General features: G+C 36.3%; 2 protein-coding genes across 7 annotated transcripts; one reads left to right on the top strand and one right to left on the bottom strand.

Annotated features, from left to right (window-relative positions):
• Positions 1 to 3: 3 nt before the first annotated feature.
• Positions 4 to 2,942, bottom strand: LOC133872334 (receptor like protein kinase S.2). The gene has a single exon (XM_062309826.1). It carries the CDS (start codon positions 2,707 to 2,709, stop codon positions 214 to 216), a length of 2,496 nt encoding a protein of 831 aa, XP_062165810.1. The 5' UTR covers positions 2,710 to 2,942; the 3' UTR covers positions 4 to 213.
• A 9,384-nt stretch (positions 2,943 to 12,326) lies between these two features.
• LOC133872297 (uncharacterized) lies at positions 12,327 to 17,734 on the top strand. 6 transcript variants are annotated; one of them, XM_062309785.1, is made up of 4 exons: positions 12,327 to 12,418; positions 12,682 to 13,507; positions 13,934 to 15,561; positions 15,695 to 16,032. In XM_062309785.1, exons 2-4 carry the CDS (start codon positions 12,766 to 12,768, stop codon positions 15,815 to 15,817), a joined length of 2,493 nt encoding a protein of 830 aa, XP_062165769.1. In that variant the 5' UTR covers positions 12,327 to 12,418; positions 12,682 to 12,765; the 3' UTR covers positions 15,818 to 16,032. The 6 variants fall into 6 exon arrangements, with proteins under 6 accessions (XP_062165769.1, XP_062165761.1, XP_062165778.1 ...); XM_062309777.1 differs by having other exon boundaries at positions 12,398 to 12,453; XM_062309815.1 differs by lacking the exons at positions 12,327 to 12,418; positions 15,695 to 16,032 and adding exons at positions 16,299 to 16,363; positions 17,664 to 17,734 and having other exon boundaries at positions 12,543 to 13,507.
• Positions 17,735 to 18,387: the final 653 nt, after the last annotated feature.

The raw sequence follows: 18,387 nt of genomic DNA, 5'->3' as shown, positions 1-18,387 counted from the left end.
ACCTGGAGACTGGAGTGCACTATATTATCATAAAAGATAGGAAGACATGCTTCTCTTCTGGTATACACAAAATCTAGCTGAAACAGTCTACAAAAAGCTTAACTAGAAAAGTTTCGGAATACAAAAACACAGACTTCCTTGGCTATAAGCCAAGCTCATCAGAACCCAGTTTATACAATCTCTCGCTCTGTAATGTTACATTGGGGGTGACTATCATTGTATTCCTAGAGCTTGAATCCTCTTAATCAATGACAAAGAAGATGCATTTCTTTCTTTCCATTCTTCTCTGCTCTCCGTTCGGCCTTCATCCACAAAGCATTCATCATTCCCATCAAGAATACTTGCAATTTGCCTCATGCTTGGCCTTAACAGTGGGTTGGAGCCTGTGCATGCAATTCCTAGTTTCACGAGTCTCATCAGTTCTTTGTGATTGTACTCCCCATTCAACCTTGTATCAGCCAGTTCTTCCAACGGTCTTCTCCATGCCAGAAATTCACGGACCCTGTTCACCAATATAGCCTGTGGCCAGCGGAAGTCAACCGCCATCTCTCCACTAACCACCTCAAGCACCACAACACCAAAGCTATATATGTCAGCCGCGGGGGTTGCTTCACCGGATTCCATGTACTCCGGCGACATATAACCAAATATCCCACGAACTGATTTGCTTGTGTTAGTGACAACATGATGCCCATGTTCATTTCGGGTCAGAAATTCGGCCAGGGCAAAACTACCGAGCCTCGGGTTCATGTCTGAATCAAGAATAACCGCAGAAGAGGTGATGTTTCTGTGGATAACTTGTTCATCCCATTCCTCGTGAAGATAATGAATGGCTGACGCAAGCGATCTGATTATGTTGTATCTGTGACGCCATAGCAAGACAGAATGGTGGGTTCTATTAACACGATGGAAAAGCTGGTTACTTAGAAGGCGATTTGTTGAGTAATCGTAGACAACAAGCATCTCCCCTTGCTCGGTGCACCATCCACGGAGCTGTACCAAATTCCGGTGGCGGAGCCTTCCCAGATTCTGGAGTTCATTTGAGAATCTTGCTCGCAGAGCAGGGCATGTCTTCATCCCAAGCCGCTTCACCAGGATATGGTGACGGTTGTCAAGGACGCCGTGGTAGGCGGTTCCGAAGTCCAGCTCTGCTGCCCTTTGAGACTCTGAGAAATTGTTTGTAGCAGAAATGATTTCCTTGTAGGATATTTCTCGTGGGGTTTCCACCAAGTGAAAGGTTGCTGCTCGGCGAATGCTGTCGGAAGAATTGAGATTGCTGTTTGAGTTTCCACATTCAGCAGTCGCATATATGGTTTCTCCGGTGGCTGTCACATAGTTCGACGCGGCTGATGTGGCAGTTGTGCTACTGCTGTCTGTCGTGGCGTTGCTTGTGCTCGTGTTTGTTGCGGAGGATAAAGAGATGTATAGGGGGTGGGACCGGAATGATGGGAGAGCTGGCAGTGTGCCGGAAATGCTGCCTGAAAGTGCTTCTACAACCCATTTCATGTTTGGCCGTGATTCCGGGCTGTGGAGTGTACACAGAAGGCCAAGCTGAATCAGCCGCTCCATATCCGAAAGCCTGTAAGACCCATCCGGTAACCGATTATCCCCTGCTTGAAGAAGCTTTCCTTCATCAGATAGCCTCCGGATCCAGTCCAGCAAAATTATCTGATCATCCGGGTATGTGAGATCGACTGCCCGCCGACCCGACACCACCTCCAAAGCAACAATCCCGAAGCTGAAAACGTCAGATTTTGCGGTGGCCACACTTCGTTTTTGGAAGCTCTCGGGGGGCAAGTATCCAATTGTGCCACCAATTCTGGTTGTCTCCGCCAATCGAAACTGGTGATTTTGGAATGACGCTCTGCTGGTTTGGAACTCCAGTTCATGTTCTAACCACCTTGCCAAGCCAAAATCACCGAGCCGGGCGTTATAATGGGAGTCAAGCATCACGTTGCTTGTCTTCACGTCCCGGTGAATGATCTGAGTTTCCAACTGTTCGTGAAGATAGAAAAGAGCAGCTGCCAGACCTCCGACAATATTCCTCCGACGCTCCCAACTCAGAGGAGGCGCCGACCCCATGTTCTCCGGTCTTCTGAAAAGTATGCGGTCAAGGCTCCGGTTGGGCATGTAGTCATAAACCAAAAACAGCTGGTCTTCGTGAACGCACCAACCTCTCAACCGGACAAGGTTCCGGTGGCGGAGGTTAGCCACCGCCACCAACTCCGCCACAAAAGTCTTCTCAAACCGCTCCCCTCTCTCTGCCAAGCACTTCACAGCAACCAAAGTTCCATCACTCGGCAGAACCGCTCTATACACTTTGCCAAAGCCTCCACTGCCGAGCACTTCATCCTCGCTAAACCCATTAGACCCAATATACAGCTCGGCAAAGCCAAAGATCCTCGGATTATCTCCGCCAACCTTGTCGGAAAGCTGTATCCCCTCGGTGTCGTGAAACACTCCAGCAGCAGACCGTTGCTTCCTCTGCCTCTCATGGTGACAGAAAGTTAACCACTTGGAGTCATAAACCCTGCATAGCAAGCCACGGAGGGAAGCAAGAATGTGACTGCTGCAGTCACGATATGGGCGTTTCTTGACCTCCTTCGCGGGTAATTCGTGATCCGCCGGCTGCTTGATTTCGTCGAAGTCGGTGGGTAAAATGAGGCAGAGGTGGTTGAGCTGCATGGTAGAAGATGGGTTGGATGGCATTAGGAGCTGGACATGAATGGAAGGATTGAAGGAAGGAAGGTTTGGACAAATGTTTTACGTGTATAATCCGAAGATGTGATGCGCTTTTTATCAACGCGGCTTTGAGGTTGAATTGTATGGCATGGGGATATGATGATGAGCGCCGAGATTAGAACACCCGCCTCCTTTTATGATGTCATAAGGAGGGGAGAACTCTTCTGTCTCTGTTGTATACAATTCTTCATCCCATTTCTGCTTCTAGAAGATATATATACAAAACAATTCCCACTACTGTTTTCACATCAGGAATGCCTCATCTTGCAGGCTAGGCGCCTCCAACACACGCTCGCTTTTAATTCTCTCTCTGTCTCCCCCCCTCTCTCTCTCTCTCTCTCTCTCTCTATATATATATATATAATAATAATATTTAGTTAAATTAGAGAAATATTTGAAAAGTTTAATATTTAATACTTGTGAAAAGTAGTCAGATAAAATAACAAAAAATATATTTTTTAGTTAAAATTTAGAGAGCTCGTTGAAAATGCTCTGACGTATGTTATATTCAAACTAGTGCACGTTTTTGTATGTGTGAGTGTTTCAAAATTGTAACTCAAAAATTAGTGAAAGACTTTTGGTTGGGTATTTTGAAAATAAAGGGGAACTTTATTAATTTACTCCTGAACTTTCATATGATTTTTAATTTAAAAAATTAAAAATTAAAAACTGTAATATGGAGTTTTTAATTTATCAACCCCTTTCATTCATTTACCCCATCTGGTAGGATTAAAAAATAAAAATAAATAAAAAAATCCAAACAGATGAAGCAAAAATGACTAAAACATCTTTTCTTTTCTTTTTTTTAATAAAAACAAGAGAGTACAAAACAAAAACCCACGACAGGAGTCAGGACCATAGGCTGTCTCTTTTCTTATTATTTTACCTTTTTTAACTTCTTTTTTTCCTGATTTTTTTTTTTTTATTTAAGCGCATAAATGTATTTTATGAACTTTTGGGGGGAATAATAGACAAAATTTCATACAATTCACATATAATATTAACATATGTCATTTGGCATGTGAGAATCACATGTTTTAATAGGATGTGCTTCTCACATGCTTTTTTAATAGCATTAATAAAAAAAAATAAGTATTTCTCACATGTTTAAATGATATATGTCATTCTTATATATAAAAACTTTGAATAATAAGGAGTAAACGAAAGAAATAGCAGAAGATTAGAATTCCACATTTTAAAGTTAAGTTTTCCGTATAAATAAATTTATAGTTTACAAATACATTAATTAACATGAAGTGATTTAGCATTAGAGTTGGTGAGGTGAGGTCAGTATTTATAAAAATTGGAGAAAACAAAATATGGACTAGGTTGTGACAAAATTATGTGCCGTTTAATGAGGTAGCGTGAGTTTAGGAAGAGATTGTCAAAAAAGAGAGCGGTTTTAGGTCGGATGTAGGTTTCGCCACCATGTCTAGTCTGTCCCTTTGTGAATCTTACTATCTTAGCCTGTCGGATTGCTGCAGCCGAGTGGCAACAACCATTATGTATGTGGGACTACAAGACAGGAAGTCATTAACATCTTTGTCATTTGTCATCAAATGGATTATATCAAAAGTTCAATACTCCAAACCATGGTAAAAGACTAGTCACAATTCAAGACTGTGGCATAGTTACGGGTGAAATTTATCACCTAATCACAATTGAAGACTATTACCTAGTTGTAGTTAAAATCTATTTGTAGTATCTGATTCTAATACAAATAAGAGCTTGTTATATTGTAAACACCACTTAAATAAATAAGAACAAATGTTGTCCTTTGGACTTTATCATGTGAATGTATGTCATAGATATGACACTTTAGAGAACTTGCATTACTCGTCATGAAGAGCATGAGTAATGCTATAACGAGAATTCATATTGTAACGATCTAAGGAAAAACACTAGCCACATCTGCGCTATCACCTCAAAAGGACTAGTCAATTTGGAGCTTTCTTAGAATCTCTTATGAAATCCAGTTTCACATAATAACTAGGTAATGTAGGATCTAGCACTCATGATTATCCTTATAAACCACATTGCACCTGCTCTATGTATAATATAGGACAGGTGTTTTTTTTATTCATCTTAAAACTAATGTGACTTTTAAAATTATCGTTAATCTATATAACACATCTAATAATAATTTTAAAAATTATATTAATTTAAAAAAAAAAAAAAAAGAATCTTTCTTTTAGTATAACAGCGCCACTCCCGCGGCTGATTTGGAAAGTGATGGACATTTTAATAGAGAGAGAGTTTGAATAAGTGCACCGAGACATGGGATATATATTACTTACTGTGAAAGGCAAAGAATTTGTACAAAAAGGTGTCCATCCTATTGGATCATCGACTCGAATGTGTCTCTAGTGGCTCATTAAAATGTCAATCAAATCAAAAATTAAAAAAAAAAAAAAAAAAAAAAATTTCAATCAAATCAAAAGCGATTGAAATATATGTGTATATATATTTATATTAAATGACAAATCTGAAGGTGTTAACCAAACCCACAGGCATCGTGGCCGAAAAATGTCAAGGGCACAGTTGGGATGCGGACAATGGGACCCTTTGATTGAGATTGGTCTTTTTCCTTTTATTTGGACTGAAAATAACTTCTTAGCTGTCAATACGGACACAAATAAGGAGTAGGGAGTAGGGGAGGGTCATGGTCTCTTAATTTTGATTTTTTTTTTTTTAAAAAAAAAATAATAAAATTAGGCTTGATTCATATTAAAATTAGGTTTTACTCTTTGTTCCTACCTTATATTGGCAGAATATAGTGTGCAAATTATAAATTTAAAATATTATCTTGAACAAAAATGTGTGATAGCATAAGAGAATAAAAACGAGAAAGAGAAATAGTAATTAGAATTTCTAAAATTATCATTTTAAATAGAATTATAAGAGCAGCTTTTGACCACCGAAACAACAGTTATTAACTGTTGGAAAAACATTTATTAATGTTAAAAAAAAAAAATTTGCATCAAATTTCACAAAAAATAAAAAAAAATAACACATGGCCAGTGACACCACGAGCATTTCTCTACTCAAAAACCGACTTAATGAAAGACAATCCCTTATAAAGTGCTAAAAGTTGTTATAAAAATTCTCAATGTGGGACAAAATGAAATAAACAATTGAAGGAAAAAGTTGAAATTTTTTTCAAAAAAAGGAAAATTTTATTTTATTGAATGATGCATGTGGTGCATGGCAGTTTGGTTGGGTGGCCTACTTCTGTTGTTTTCAGAAAAGATCCTTGGGTTGGAGCAAAGATGGACGCTCCCATTTATTGTGGCAACACTTGCCACATTTCGACATCTAAATGAAATTTAAATTTTCGATTAATATATATATATATATCCGAAAATTAGTCATCACATGACTAGCTAGCTCCCCTACTTTTTTTTCCTTTTTTTTTTCAAAAAAAAAAAGAAAAAAAGAAGTGGCCGAACCCTAATATTATTAGAACAAATTAAGTACAACGCCAACATAAATAGCATCAATAATGCAAATGAGAATATCCTCGATAACAACCCGTTCCTCCTTAAGAAAAAATGCTTCATTCGCAAGACGGTGCACGTCTCTATTAGCGAAACGCTTGGTATGATTGACCTTCCATTGTTGGAGGTATCTCTTAACCAGATAGTCATACTTACTTAAATTTCGATCTTTTTTTTTTTCTTCCAAAACTTGCACTACCTGAAGAGCGTTATGTTCTACCACTACACATTGGTGGCCCAACTCTCGGTTCTTAATACTATAGTGCCATTAATTGTATTAATTAGCTTTGACTTATGATATAATCCATTTGATGAGATATAGTTTGTTCATTCTATATCTTCTTTCTTCTGTCGTCATTACTTGTAATTAAGGTGGATCCTTTAAGGTAATGTACGTGTTGTCTCTTCAAGGGGGTTGTTGGACCATATTAATTTGTATATATTCACTTAAACTTGTTGTCATGACATGAGAAAACATCAACTTTTGAGTAAGTTTAAATCAATTAAGGTTCAAATTCCCTAATTAACCTAGTTTTTTTTTTTTTTTTTTTGGTTGGTGTGTTAACAGACTTTAATTCTCATGTGATTAATTAGCGTGATCAAAATTAGTCGTCATTAATTATCCCCAAAAAAAGGTAATGATAGGGAATGCACGTGTGACAGAATTTTTAGTAAGTGATGATGGATGGAGATAGATGACCTTAATGATAAAGAAGTTAGACCCTATTCCAAAGAAAGATTGCAGCTAGCTGGGTCGGATTTTTGTTTGGGGGTGTTCCGATTTTTTGAGTAAGAATTCAATTCTAATTTACTTCATGAATTTTAAAATTTGATTTTTGTGAGATAAACTTTAAAACATTAAATAAAATATGATTTATTTTTAAAAAATAGTATCAAAGAATCAATATTCTTTTGTGTTGCCAAACAGACTAGCCTTTAAGCTATTATAATAAGGTGATGGAGGGCGGAGCCAAAACCTTTCCACGTGATAGTCAAGCCCTGTGGACGGCAGGGTAGATCGGCCACCCAACTGTACATTCAGAGAATGAAGAAAGCTAGACACGTTGCAGGTGATCACCATCGTGTCCTCATCCTAACTGTATATACTTATATTCCCGATAAGGAATCAGACAACGCCCTTAATACATTCAATTTTAAGAGGCAAGGAATTTAGAATCGGTGCCATTAATATATATATATATCCTGCTAATTAAAACTATATTAATTATACCAGTGAGTGACACCTAGCAAGAAACGTACCTCGCTAGAGGACGTACATTAACCGAATGCCACACCCAACCAAAATCACTGTACATTAATACCTGTCTAATTATTCCATGCAAGTGGAAGAGGTACTCGGTGTAGGTAAGCATCAGAGGTATCTTGCCGTTGCCGGCACTCCTAACAAGTCTCCAAAATTACCTTTTGACTTCTGTTGCAATTAAGCATATTTTTTTTTTTTTTTGGGAGATTTGGCTGTGATCAACTGCATGCATTATCAATATAATACAGATTAATTAACATATATTCCTTTCCTATGCTGCTATTCAATGAATAAATTCCAGTGTTTTTTCCTTAAACTATCACCAAGTCTCAGTCTGCTAGCTTGTAATATGAGGATGATGATGATCATGATAATATATATTAACACCAAATAAATGAAAAAAAATAAAATAAAATGGTCCCAACTGCCTGATTAACAATACCAAACGTCAGAAAGTCATGATCTGGTTGGTTTTGGAGGCTGATCATATCCGGCCGACTATAACACTTGTTTTAATTTCAAGCCTGTATTAATCCTTTTAGGTGAAGACTTTAGGCTCCCAAGATTTTAGCAAAAATTTGCAAGTATACCCAAAAAAAAAAAAAAAAAAAAAACAATTTAATCCCTACAATAAAATTCCCTCCGGCCACTGACTTAAAATATTCCGATAGTGTGACATGTCAGAGCCAATAAAATTGTGATATGTGTACCATTTAAGTCAGTGCCACGCTAACTGAATCTGTTAAGTCTTAGGGTGAAATTTGACAGCAGAAAGTAAATTATTATTTTTTTGACATATATATATCTCTTAATAACCTCTAAATTTATTTTGATACCGCGTAAAATTAATTAATTAATTAAAAGAAATGGACAGATCCCCTAGTGGTTGTACTGCTAAGAGATTGGATCCACCAAAACGTTGAAAAGGAAATGCAAATTTAGTTTCAAAAAGATGAAAAGAAGGTCATTTTCTTACAACTTTTTTTTTTTTTTTTTTGGTTTAACACCAACCATATCCCCAACAATTGCACTTGTACCAAACCTAAATATACTAGTTGCTACTATATTACAAGTTGGGACGTCAATTTCTTAATTATATCATTTTTTTTTAAAGAAAAATTTATTAATATATAGATCAATGGGAATCAAAGGTGGTTGGTCATGCATTTTTGGGGGTGTTTACTAACCCACAAAATTGGGTCAACCGTATATAGGATGACAGGTTTTTATTTTATTTTATTGTGTTTATTAAATTTGGTAAAAAAAAAAAATTACATGTTATTAAAAAAAATAAAATAGTACCTCTCTTGTTCTGAAGTCAAACTTTAATTCCTACTCCCCCTCTATATTTTTCAATTCTCTCAAAAAAGTCAAATAAAAAACATTCTCTTTTTTTTTTCTTTTTTTCTTTTTTTCACTTTTTATATCACATCAATAATTTTTTATTATTATCTGAATAAAAAAATTCACTATAAAACAAAACTTTTTCACTTTTTTTATAAAACAATTTCAAATTTTTTTATACTTCATATCACATCAATCACTTTTTATTACTATTCAAATAAATATTTCACAATTACAACCATTTGCCAAACAAGCCCGATAAGTTTTTGATTCCATTTTCTTTCCCCGAATATTTTTCTTCGAGATTTTTTGTTTATGGGGACGTTCAGTAGAGGTTGTTGAGTTAAATTTTGTTTGAGTAGTAATAATAAGTAATTGATGTAATATAAAGTATAATTTTTTTTTTATGGAAAAGTGAAAAAAAAATTTGTATCATAGTAAATTTTTTTATTTGAAAACTAAAAAAAAAAAAAATATTATTGATGTGATATAAAAAGTTTAAAAAAAATTAAAATATTTTGAAGTTGATTGTTTTTTATAAAAGTGAAAATAAAGGAGAGAAATGAGGCGTTTGTTACCAAACACCCCGTTTTTCTTTGAGAATTGTGCGGCTATATATATATATATATATAGAACTAGTTCTTAATTTGTCATTTTTGTTAGAGGCCATTTTTTTATTCTCTTAAAGTTGACATAGCTTTTAAACTTATTATTAGAATTGAGATTGATCACGGTTGGATTTTGATCTGCATTTAGCACTATTATTGAAAACTCGGTTTCTATAAATTCAAATGGTTGCTGCAATAGTCGTCAAAATGTTCAATAAATCTCACTTATTCATATCCAGATCCGCTTAATTGTTAGAGATCCATATCCGCTTAACCATCCGATTCCTTGATTCCTTGAGCTCAATTATGGATGGGTAGTGCTAGTGGTTAAAGACTCACAAGTAGTTATCAACTTGGATTGAATCGTCTTGTGGGTTCAACGTTGGAAAGACATATAAAATCCAAAGGGGAATCTAATAAAATATTTATCCACCCATTGAGAAAATACTAAAAGTCAGCGTATTTATCATTTAACCAAGTCTTAGGCCCAACTATAATTTAACCCTTTCCTTTTCCATACCAAATTTGAAAATGCCAAGTCAATTGAATTCAGGACACGTACCTATCACCCATTAAATAAAAACAAATGCATTTTTTTATTTTTTTAAAAAAAAAAAGAAATAAAAACAAATGCAAACAAAGTTTTTCTTCCCAAACTGAGTTGAAATTATTATTTTTTAACTTATTTATTAAACAGGCAAACAGTGCCAAAAGCTGTTTGAAATTTCTTGGTGTTTTTTTGTATGGATTGACTTGGAGCGGTCTTTGTTTCATTTTCTTGAAAACGAGGGTGGGAAATAAAACAAGGCAATAAATGGGGTTTACCTGTGGCTGTGAAGGTCAGGGCAACAGTAGAGCATTAATTAATAGAGCCATTTTATTATTTTATTTCAAATTTTCAACTCCCGCATATAAAAGACCGCCAAAAAGCATAATTTTTCAACCCTTACCATATATAAAACGGACCGCCAAAAAGCATAATTTTTCAACTCTTACCATATATAAAACGGACGGACCGCCAAAAAGCATAATTTTTTTTTCAACCCTTACCGTGTATAAAACGGACCGCCAAAAAGCAGGAACCAAAAGATTCTAGAATTACACGCTGCTTTAATCAAAATTGTTCACGGAAGGAGCAAAATTACACGCTGCTTCGAAGAGCGTGGAACCACGCTCTGCTACCGGACGCATATGTATAAATGAGAATTTTGTGCTACTACTAAAAGTATAAAACCCATCTTTCTCTTCTTTTTTTTTTTTTCTTTTTTTTTTTTAAAAAAAAAAAAATGTAAATTAATCCTTATGGACAAGGGGTGCTAACCGAGTAATCGAAAAACCGAAAATAACCGCAATAAGATAACTGAATAATTAGGTACCCCGATTGCTGTTACCAATTATAAGGTTTTAAAAAATTGGTTAATAACTGGATAATCGATAACCGGTTTTCAACCCAGTATCAGTTGCAGTTATTTAAATGGGAATAACTAGGTACTCCAGTTGCAATTGTAGTTATGAGAAAATAACCGCAAGCACAATCGATTGTACACCCCTATTTGTGATTTTATTTTTTTTACAAATAGTTTATTGAGATTTGAAAAGTGATTAAACACTCTTTGGGCTAAGCAAAAATAATAAAAAATAATAATAAAAAAAAGACAAACAAGCAAAAGGTCTCGATCTTTATAAAAGTTTTTTTTTTTTAATTAATTTTATAATAGGGAAAAAGGGAAATGAGATTAAGGCACAATACATCGGAGGAATTTTAAGAGGAAGAGGTAGACGCAGACAGTCTTACAGGCTTGATCCAACACATCTCTTCAAAAGGGTCTATCTCTTAAAGAGAGAAAGGAGCTTATAAGGCCGTCTCACTCTACTTTCCTTTCAAAATTCTTTCGATGTGTTGTGACTTCATCCCATTTCCCGTTTCCCCTGTTATCAAAAGAAAAAAGAAACAAAAAAGTGTGCGTGTGTGCGTTGTTGTCCCACATCGGAGAGGAAAGTCATTATAAAAGTTGACAGGGTTTGTTAATTTGCCACATGAATACCAGTCAGATTGTGACACGTGTTATTTACAATAAAAAATTAAATCAATATTTAAAAAATATTAGAAAACCAACATGGGCCTAAACTTACGAAATCAACGTGGGCTTGGACACTTCTAACTTCTAAACGCTGGCCTTTTTCTTTACCAGCACGTGTAATAAAATGATTTTAAAATTTACTTGTCTCATTCGTCGTCGTTTCACAGCCAGGAAGAGAATTCTAAATTTCTAACTCCTACAACTACCAGAAGTTGTACGATTTAAATTTTCAATTTTTTTTTTTTCCAATTTGAATTTTTGTGGATTTTATGAAGGTTGATCAGTCCTATATATTTTTCTCTAAGCATGATCCTCCAATGTGTGAGTATGGTAGAAGGGTATTGAGGCGGCTGCAATAGAGGTAGGACGGGCTAGAATCACGTTAAATTATACTTGATAAGTTCTGTTAGTATGTATATATTTGTAATTTTCTTAATAACATAAAATCAATATATTTTTTAAAAATTAAAACAAGTCTAAAATACTAAAAATTAGCTTAAATTAATTTTAAAATCGTTAAAAATAGGCATTATAAATATCTAAAGAAGGCCGAAAAGACTAAAAATAAGACCAAAATAATAACAATAATAATAATAATAATCTTAATACTTAATATAAATGTAGGAAACAGGAGCCTGAATTTTTTGTAATTTTCGTAAATCATTTGGACGATGCGATGGAATGAAATCTAAAGGATGTTTGGCGTTTTTAAGATCCATAAACAATGGGCCAAGGAGAAAAAAAAGGTCTCACGATTCACGAATCTTGACTGGACCAAGTCGGTGGGCCACCAACGGCGTCGTATCACCCTCGGGAACTTAACCAACACCTTGAGGCTTGAACATTCTCATCGCTTAACAGAAGCAGTCTCACAATCGTCAGGTTTGGATCAAATCTTCCAAAACTTCCATTTCCAAGTGGGTTTTACTGTTAATTTCTCATCTCATGAATCATAATCGTTATTATTGTTGTTATTATTACCGTTCTTTGCGTTTGTACGAATCCTTGTTCGGTTCCTGAGAAAAATATTGAAAGCAAAAGAAAGGCTCAAATTTGTTGTTGTTTTTCTAGTCCTGGTTTTATGGAAAATAAAAATGGTGAGTTTGATATGTTACTGCTTTCTCTGTTTTTGTTTGGACTTTCAGATATTTTCTGCCCCGATTGAATAGAGGAGGATTCATGCATTCGTTTGATGGATTACGTGCGGTGAGAAACTTTTTTCTGGGAAAATGACACTGCTTTCGGAGGAAATGACGTGCGTAGCAATCCATTCATGGACATTTAGCGAGCTAGTGGGTGCATTTCTTGATCTTGGGATAGCGTATCTATTGCTTTGTGCATCAACTCTTGCTTATTTCGCCTCGAAGTTTCTGGGTTTGTTTGGATTGTGTCTGCCGAGTCCTTGCAAGCGACTTTTTGGGAGCTCCGGAGGTAGTCACTGCTTGCAAAGAGCGTTAGTGGATTGCCCGCGGGGGAAAACCTCTTCGGTTCATTTGTCGGTGAAGAGCACGTTCCCTTTCGATTTGATATGGGCTGATGAACCAAATTGCCAATTTAATCTGGGGTGGGTGGATGAGAAAAATGGTAAGAACAGGCATGTTGAGACGGAAGGTGAAGCGTCGAGTAGCTCGTATATGGAGAAGGCACAGGGTTTTGTTGGGACAAGTTTGGTGGAAAGCTACGAAGCTGGTTCTGAGTTCGGTATGGCGAACTCGCCAACCGTGAAACAAGGATGGTTTGATCTTAAGGGTAAGAGGGCTGCAGGACAGAGGAAGAGGCTTGGTCTTCGGCAGCGTCACAAACGGAGGGCTGTTGATTATGGGAAGTCTTCTACAGTTTCATCATATGATCCTTTATGCTTGGATGTAAGAGATGGTTGTTTGACTCCTTCCAGTGTTTGTAGGATAGGGACTGAGATTACTGAAGAAGGCAGCTCGGTTCCTGTTAATTCTGGAGGTGATGGCCTTTTCTGTGAGTGTTACTTCTCTTTTGAGCTCAGTTTTCAGTCCATTTTGTTATAGCACTTCAATGTTTCAGTCCTAGTTTGAACCTCCATTTTTCTCATTTTCTTTTAGTTTTAGTTTTAAAGCTGTGTCTTGAATCAAAAGTGCATGTGATAGTCACCTATGCGGCTATGCTTTTAGAAAAGAATACTAGATTCTAATAGTCATATGGTTTAGCAATGCGTATTTTGAATGAGCCTATTTTTACTCCATGCATGCTGATATTTTCAATGAGCCTATTTTAACTTTTTCCAGGCATAAGCCTTAAGCACTTCAAAAGTAATGTTTTGAAACAGAAGACTCCTGCATGGCGCATGCTTGCATATTCGTATACTTTTATTCTACACCATGCATGCTGATGCTGCTTCTGATGTGGATAACTATTTGATTTTAGATGGCTGGGAAGCACCTGCGGACATTTCTTGGAAGGAGAGAGTTTCATGTGGCCCCAAATTGAATGAATCTGTTGATGAAGATAAATTTGTGGAGGAGGCACTACATGTTGAAGAGTCCGGCTACAACACGCAAAGGGAGCTAGGCTTTGATAGTAATAAGACACATACAGTCAGAGTCTTGGAACAAGCACTTGAAGAAGAGCACGCTGCTCGTGCTGCTCTGTACCTTGAACTTGAGAAAGAGAGATGTGCTGCTGCTAGTGCTGCAGATGAGGCCATGGCTATGATATTGCGACTACAAGAGGAGAAGGCATTGATTGAAATGGAAGCTAAGCAATACCAGAGGATGATAGAAGAAAAATCTGCATATGATGCCGAGGAAATGAACATTCTCAAAGAGATCTTACTGAGGAGAGAAAGGGAAAAGCACTTTTTAGAGAATGAAGTTGAAGCTTACAGGCAAATAATGTTTGGAAATGATCAATTAGATGCTGATATGGAAGACACACAGGAACTGGGATTTTCTTCTTTGTTTTATTCAAGTGAAGGTCCGATGCTAACGCTGCAGCAGATTAGCAAATCCTTGTGCGAGAAGGAAAGGTTGGAAAACACAAGTAGTTCTAGAGACTTTGAGGTCCCATCTCTCGATTTGCAGAACCGTATTCTTGCTTTTGGGAAAGAACTGCCATATCCAGAATTGGATGAAGATGCCAATTTTTCTAAGAAAGGAGACATTCGTAGGCATCCAAGCCTTGACAAGCAGCCTAATTCTTTAAGTTGTGATGAGTTTCGAGAGAAGGGAATGGTATCCATGGATGAGAATCCAGTTACTCAACAGAGAGAATTGCATACAATAGAGGCATGCTCACAATTAACTCCGTCAAGTACTCCGCAAGGATTTAATTTGCTTGTGGGAAGCATTAAACCAGTTGGGGGAGGACAGGAGCAAAGTGATAATATGAGTCTATCCCAAAGGTTGGCAACAAAGATGATTGAATCTTGTGATGAAGATAAGATTGATATTGCACATAATCTCGATCATGTGGAGATGTGTGGAGATACAAATCAGGAAGACAAAGTTACACATAGGTCATTTGGTGATACAGAGCTTTATGTTCATGATGTCCATGTCATTGATGACGAGTCTCGTATCTCTAGGGAAGAGAGTGTAAAGAAGAGTGAACAACTTTCAAGGAATGCTTCCTTAAACCTTTGTAGAAAAGGTGATAATCCAAGCCCAAGCACGGCAGAGACTGAGCTAGACTTCAACAGAAGCAGGCCAGATATAAATAGTGGACTGCCTCCAAAGGTTCCGTCACGCAGCAAAGCTTCGGTTTCTGATATGCGGCAAAAGTCGATGTCTGCAATTGATTTACGTAGAAATTCAATGTCTCCAATTGATAATGAAAGGTTAAAAATTGATAACGAAGTTGAGTGGCTCCAAGAAAGACTAAGGATTGTGCAAGAAGAAAGAGAGAAGCTCAACTTCTCTTTGGGGAATAATGAAAGGGAAAAAGTTCAGTTGCAACTTCTACAGGATATAGCAAGTCAGCTTCAAGAGATTCGACAGTTAACAGAGCCTGGAAAAGCGGTACGTCAGGCCTCTCTGCCTCCTCCATCCTCTAAGGTATGGTGTTAAAAATTAATTGTTACGTACTTATTATATACTTGAAGCAGCAATACATATGCATCCCCTTGACATCAGATTCTTCTGCCGGTGGATTTAGGATCTTATACTTTCTCGAATCATTAATATACAGCGTCTAGGGTCAATACTCAGCTGTAGCTCATTCGGGAGATTGCAGCATCAAGTCTCCTTAGAGTTTCAGCTTATTAGCCAGCTGGTGACGATCTCAGTTGACTGGTGTATTTTGACATATTAACCGTAGCTTCAGTAGGTAACTTTCGACTAAGATTTCTTCTAGGTCAAAATATGTGTTGACTGCTATGCGATCTCCAGTAAACGGTATGCCGAGAGGGGACTTTTTTTTTTGGACACCGGCAGCAGGGGAGGGCACAATAGTTGAATGTGAAATTTTGGATTTCGTGTGGCTATGGGCAATCCTTGTGAGATTTATGTGTGTATAACTTGGATTAACAGCCACAAGAATACAATGCCGCATTTTCCTTTAAATTGTTCTTCATTAGATTCTGGTTCAGCCATTGTCTAAACTTCAATGCCATATCTTTCCTTACATATTCTTTAAAATCATTTGTTGATGTTAAATTTCTTAGAGCAACTCCTTTCGTCGTCAATTGGACTTTTTATTCTTTAAAGAATTTCTGGAGTTCCACAAGAAGCATTTAATAAGTGATTGCTCCATGAATAATTGCTGCTGATACCTAAAGCTTATCTGTATTCAGGTTATGTCAAAGAAAAGATGCTGGCGCAGTGCATCATTAGGAGTACGTTGAAGGACTTTTGTAAGGTATCTCACACCTATATTCAGGTTATGAATAGCTGCATTTTGGAAACCCAAGCTCCATTCCTCCCCACCCCCCAAAAAAAGAAGAAGGGATATTTACAGAGATCCCGAGATCCCCGTTACTCTCTCTCTCTCTCTCTCAGTTTATAAAATATGCCTTTTAAGTCACTTATGTAAAATATATATATATATATATATATATATATATCTTCCCGTATATAAGGGGTTGCGCTCCTCTGAATTGAATTGCATTTACTTATCAATATATATATATATATATATATGCTTCTGTAGGAGGGGCAGACTGGCAGCTTACCTCCTATCTCAACTTACCACTTTTAAAACAAATGAAAATAGTTGTATGCATCTCAATTGACTATTTTAGTGACTTCTCTGTTAAGGTCGTTTCTACCCCTTTTGCCTACATATCAGTTTATTTTCATCAATTTTCCTAGCGGTTGCTTGCCCGGGAAAGTGTTGTTTTTTTGGAACTTTAGGGGGTTAACCATACAACACTAGAGTTCAAGGTGGTAAAATGAAATAACTTAAAGTTCATTAAGGTTTTCTCTAACTAAACCTTAAGCTACAGAAAAATAAGAAATAAACTTAATATATATAGCTTCCTTGGTGTTTTTGGATACTTGCGCTCCATCTTATTAGTTGTCTGCATACATTTCACTTGACACGGAAAATTCTGCAGCTATCTAAACTGTGATGTTGGTTCCTTTTTTGTGAAAAGATTAAGAGTAATGATTCACTACCACATAAATATACAACTTTTCACCACCTTGTCTATGTGGCAAGGTGATCCCCCACCTTAATTTATTTTTAAAAAATAAAAAATAATCAAAAAGTAGTGGGGGACCACCTTGCCACATAAGCAAGGTGATAAAAAGTTGTATATTTGGGTGGCATTGAATCATTATTCAAAGATTAATGATCAAACCCTTCAAAAAGCATGTAATTGATGTTGTTTCTATCATAGGCGTGTATGAAGCTGCCTGCTGGATAATTTTCCACGGATAACAGGATCATGGTGATAGGTGGATACGATCTATATAAAGTTTTCCCTCGTGTAGGTGTAGTAACCCAATTTTGACCACTTTCTAATCTCTTAAGGTGCCAGTTCAGAATAGAATTCTGGTTACTGTAATTTCCTTTATTACAAGCTGTTCTTTCTCACGAGTTTTGGTTTCCCTGTTTGGATAATAGTTGCAATAAAGATGAAGTGTCGTCACCAGTTTCTGTTGGTAATTGTTTTATTCCTGTCACTAAGATATGCATCCTTGGATGAATCTGCCAGGGGGTGAACATATGGAGTAATCTGATATACATCAATTTTTATGGCAGCCGTATATTACCTGGTTGAATTTGTTCCTGTTGAGAATCTTCGATCAAGTTGGTGTAGGATTTGTCAAACCTGTTCTTATAGAGTGCATGAAGTTAATGGATCACTTGAGCAGTTTGATATATTTGAGTTTGGCTTTGACTCAATTGCTATGTTTGCCCTTCCTAGGCATTGTAATTTGTAACGTGCTGTTTCTTTTTCTTTTTTTTGGGGTGAACATAGCCAAATAAAATGAGTAACAATAACCAATTGATAAAAATTATGTACAAAATAGAAATAAAGTATTTTATACCACATTATGTGTATCATAAAAAGTATACTCAAACTTTATAAATGTGTTAAGATTGATATATCGATAGCGTAATGTAGGTACTAATACAAAATTAAACAAAAATACAAAGATAAAGTGTCTAAAATTGTAGCATATGCTCTTTTGGAAAACCAGAAGTATTGAATATAAATTGAAGTTCTCAACAATTTTTAATTCAATATAGACAATTAAATTATATGCAAGAAAATCGTCCTCCATTTTGTTGTGAAGTATTGTTTTAACAACTTTCATAACTGAAAATGCTCGTTCTTTAGTCATTGTAGGCATTCGAAGAGTTAACAAAACTAATCAATCTATCAATAAGATGGTATGACTTTGATTTTTCTGTCTCTATCGATCATTGACATA

Source organism: Alnus glutinosa, chromosome 1, assembly GCF_958979055.1.
Source record: "Alnus glutinosa chromosome 1, dhAlnGlut1.1, whole genome shotgun sequence".
NCBI classification, from domain to species: domain Eukaryota; kingdom Viridiplantae; phylum Streptophyta; class Magnoliopsida; order Fagales; family Betulaceae; genus Alnus; species Alnus glutinosa.
Note: the sequence above shows the minus strand (reverse complement) of the source record. Positions and strands in the feature narration are given on the sequence as shown.

Coding starts and splice junctions, on each gene's coding strand:
- LOC133872334 (XM_062309826.1), bottom strand. CDS start 2,709: ATGCCATCCAACCCATCTTCTACCATGCAGCTCAACCACCTCTGCCTC.
- LOC133872297 (XM_062309785.1), top strand. CDS start 12,766: ATGACACTGCTTTCGGAGGAAATGACGTGCGTAGCAATCCATTCATGG. Junction 13,508..13,933: donor TGGAGGTGATGGCCTTTTCT/GTGAGTGTTACT, acceptor ATTTGATTTTAG/ATGGCTGGGAAGCACCTGCG. Junction 15,562..15,694: donor TGCCTCCTCCATCCTCTAAG/GTATGGTGTTAA, acceptor ATTAATATACAG/CGTCTAGGGTCAATACTCAG.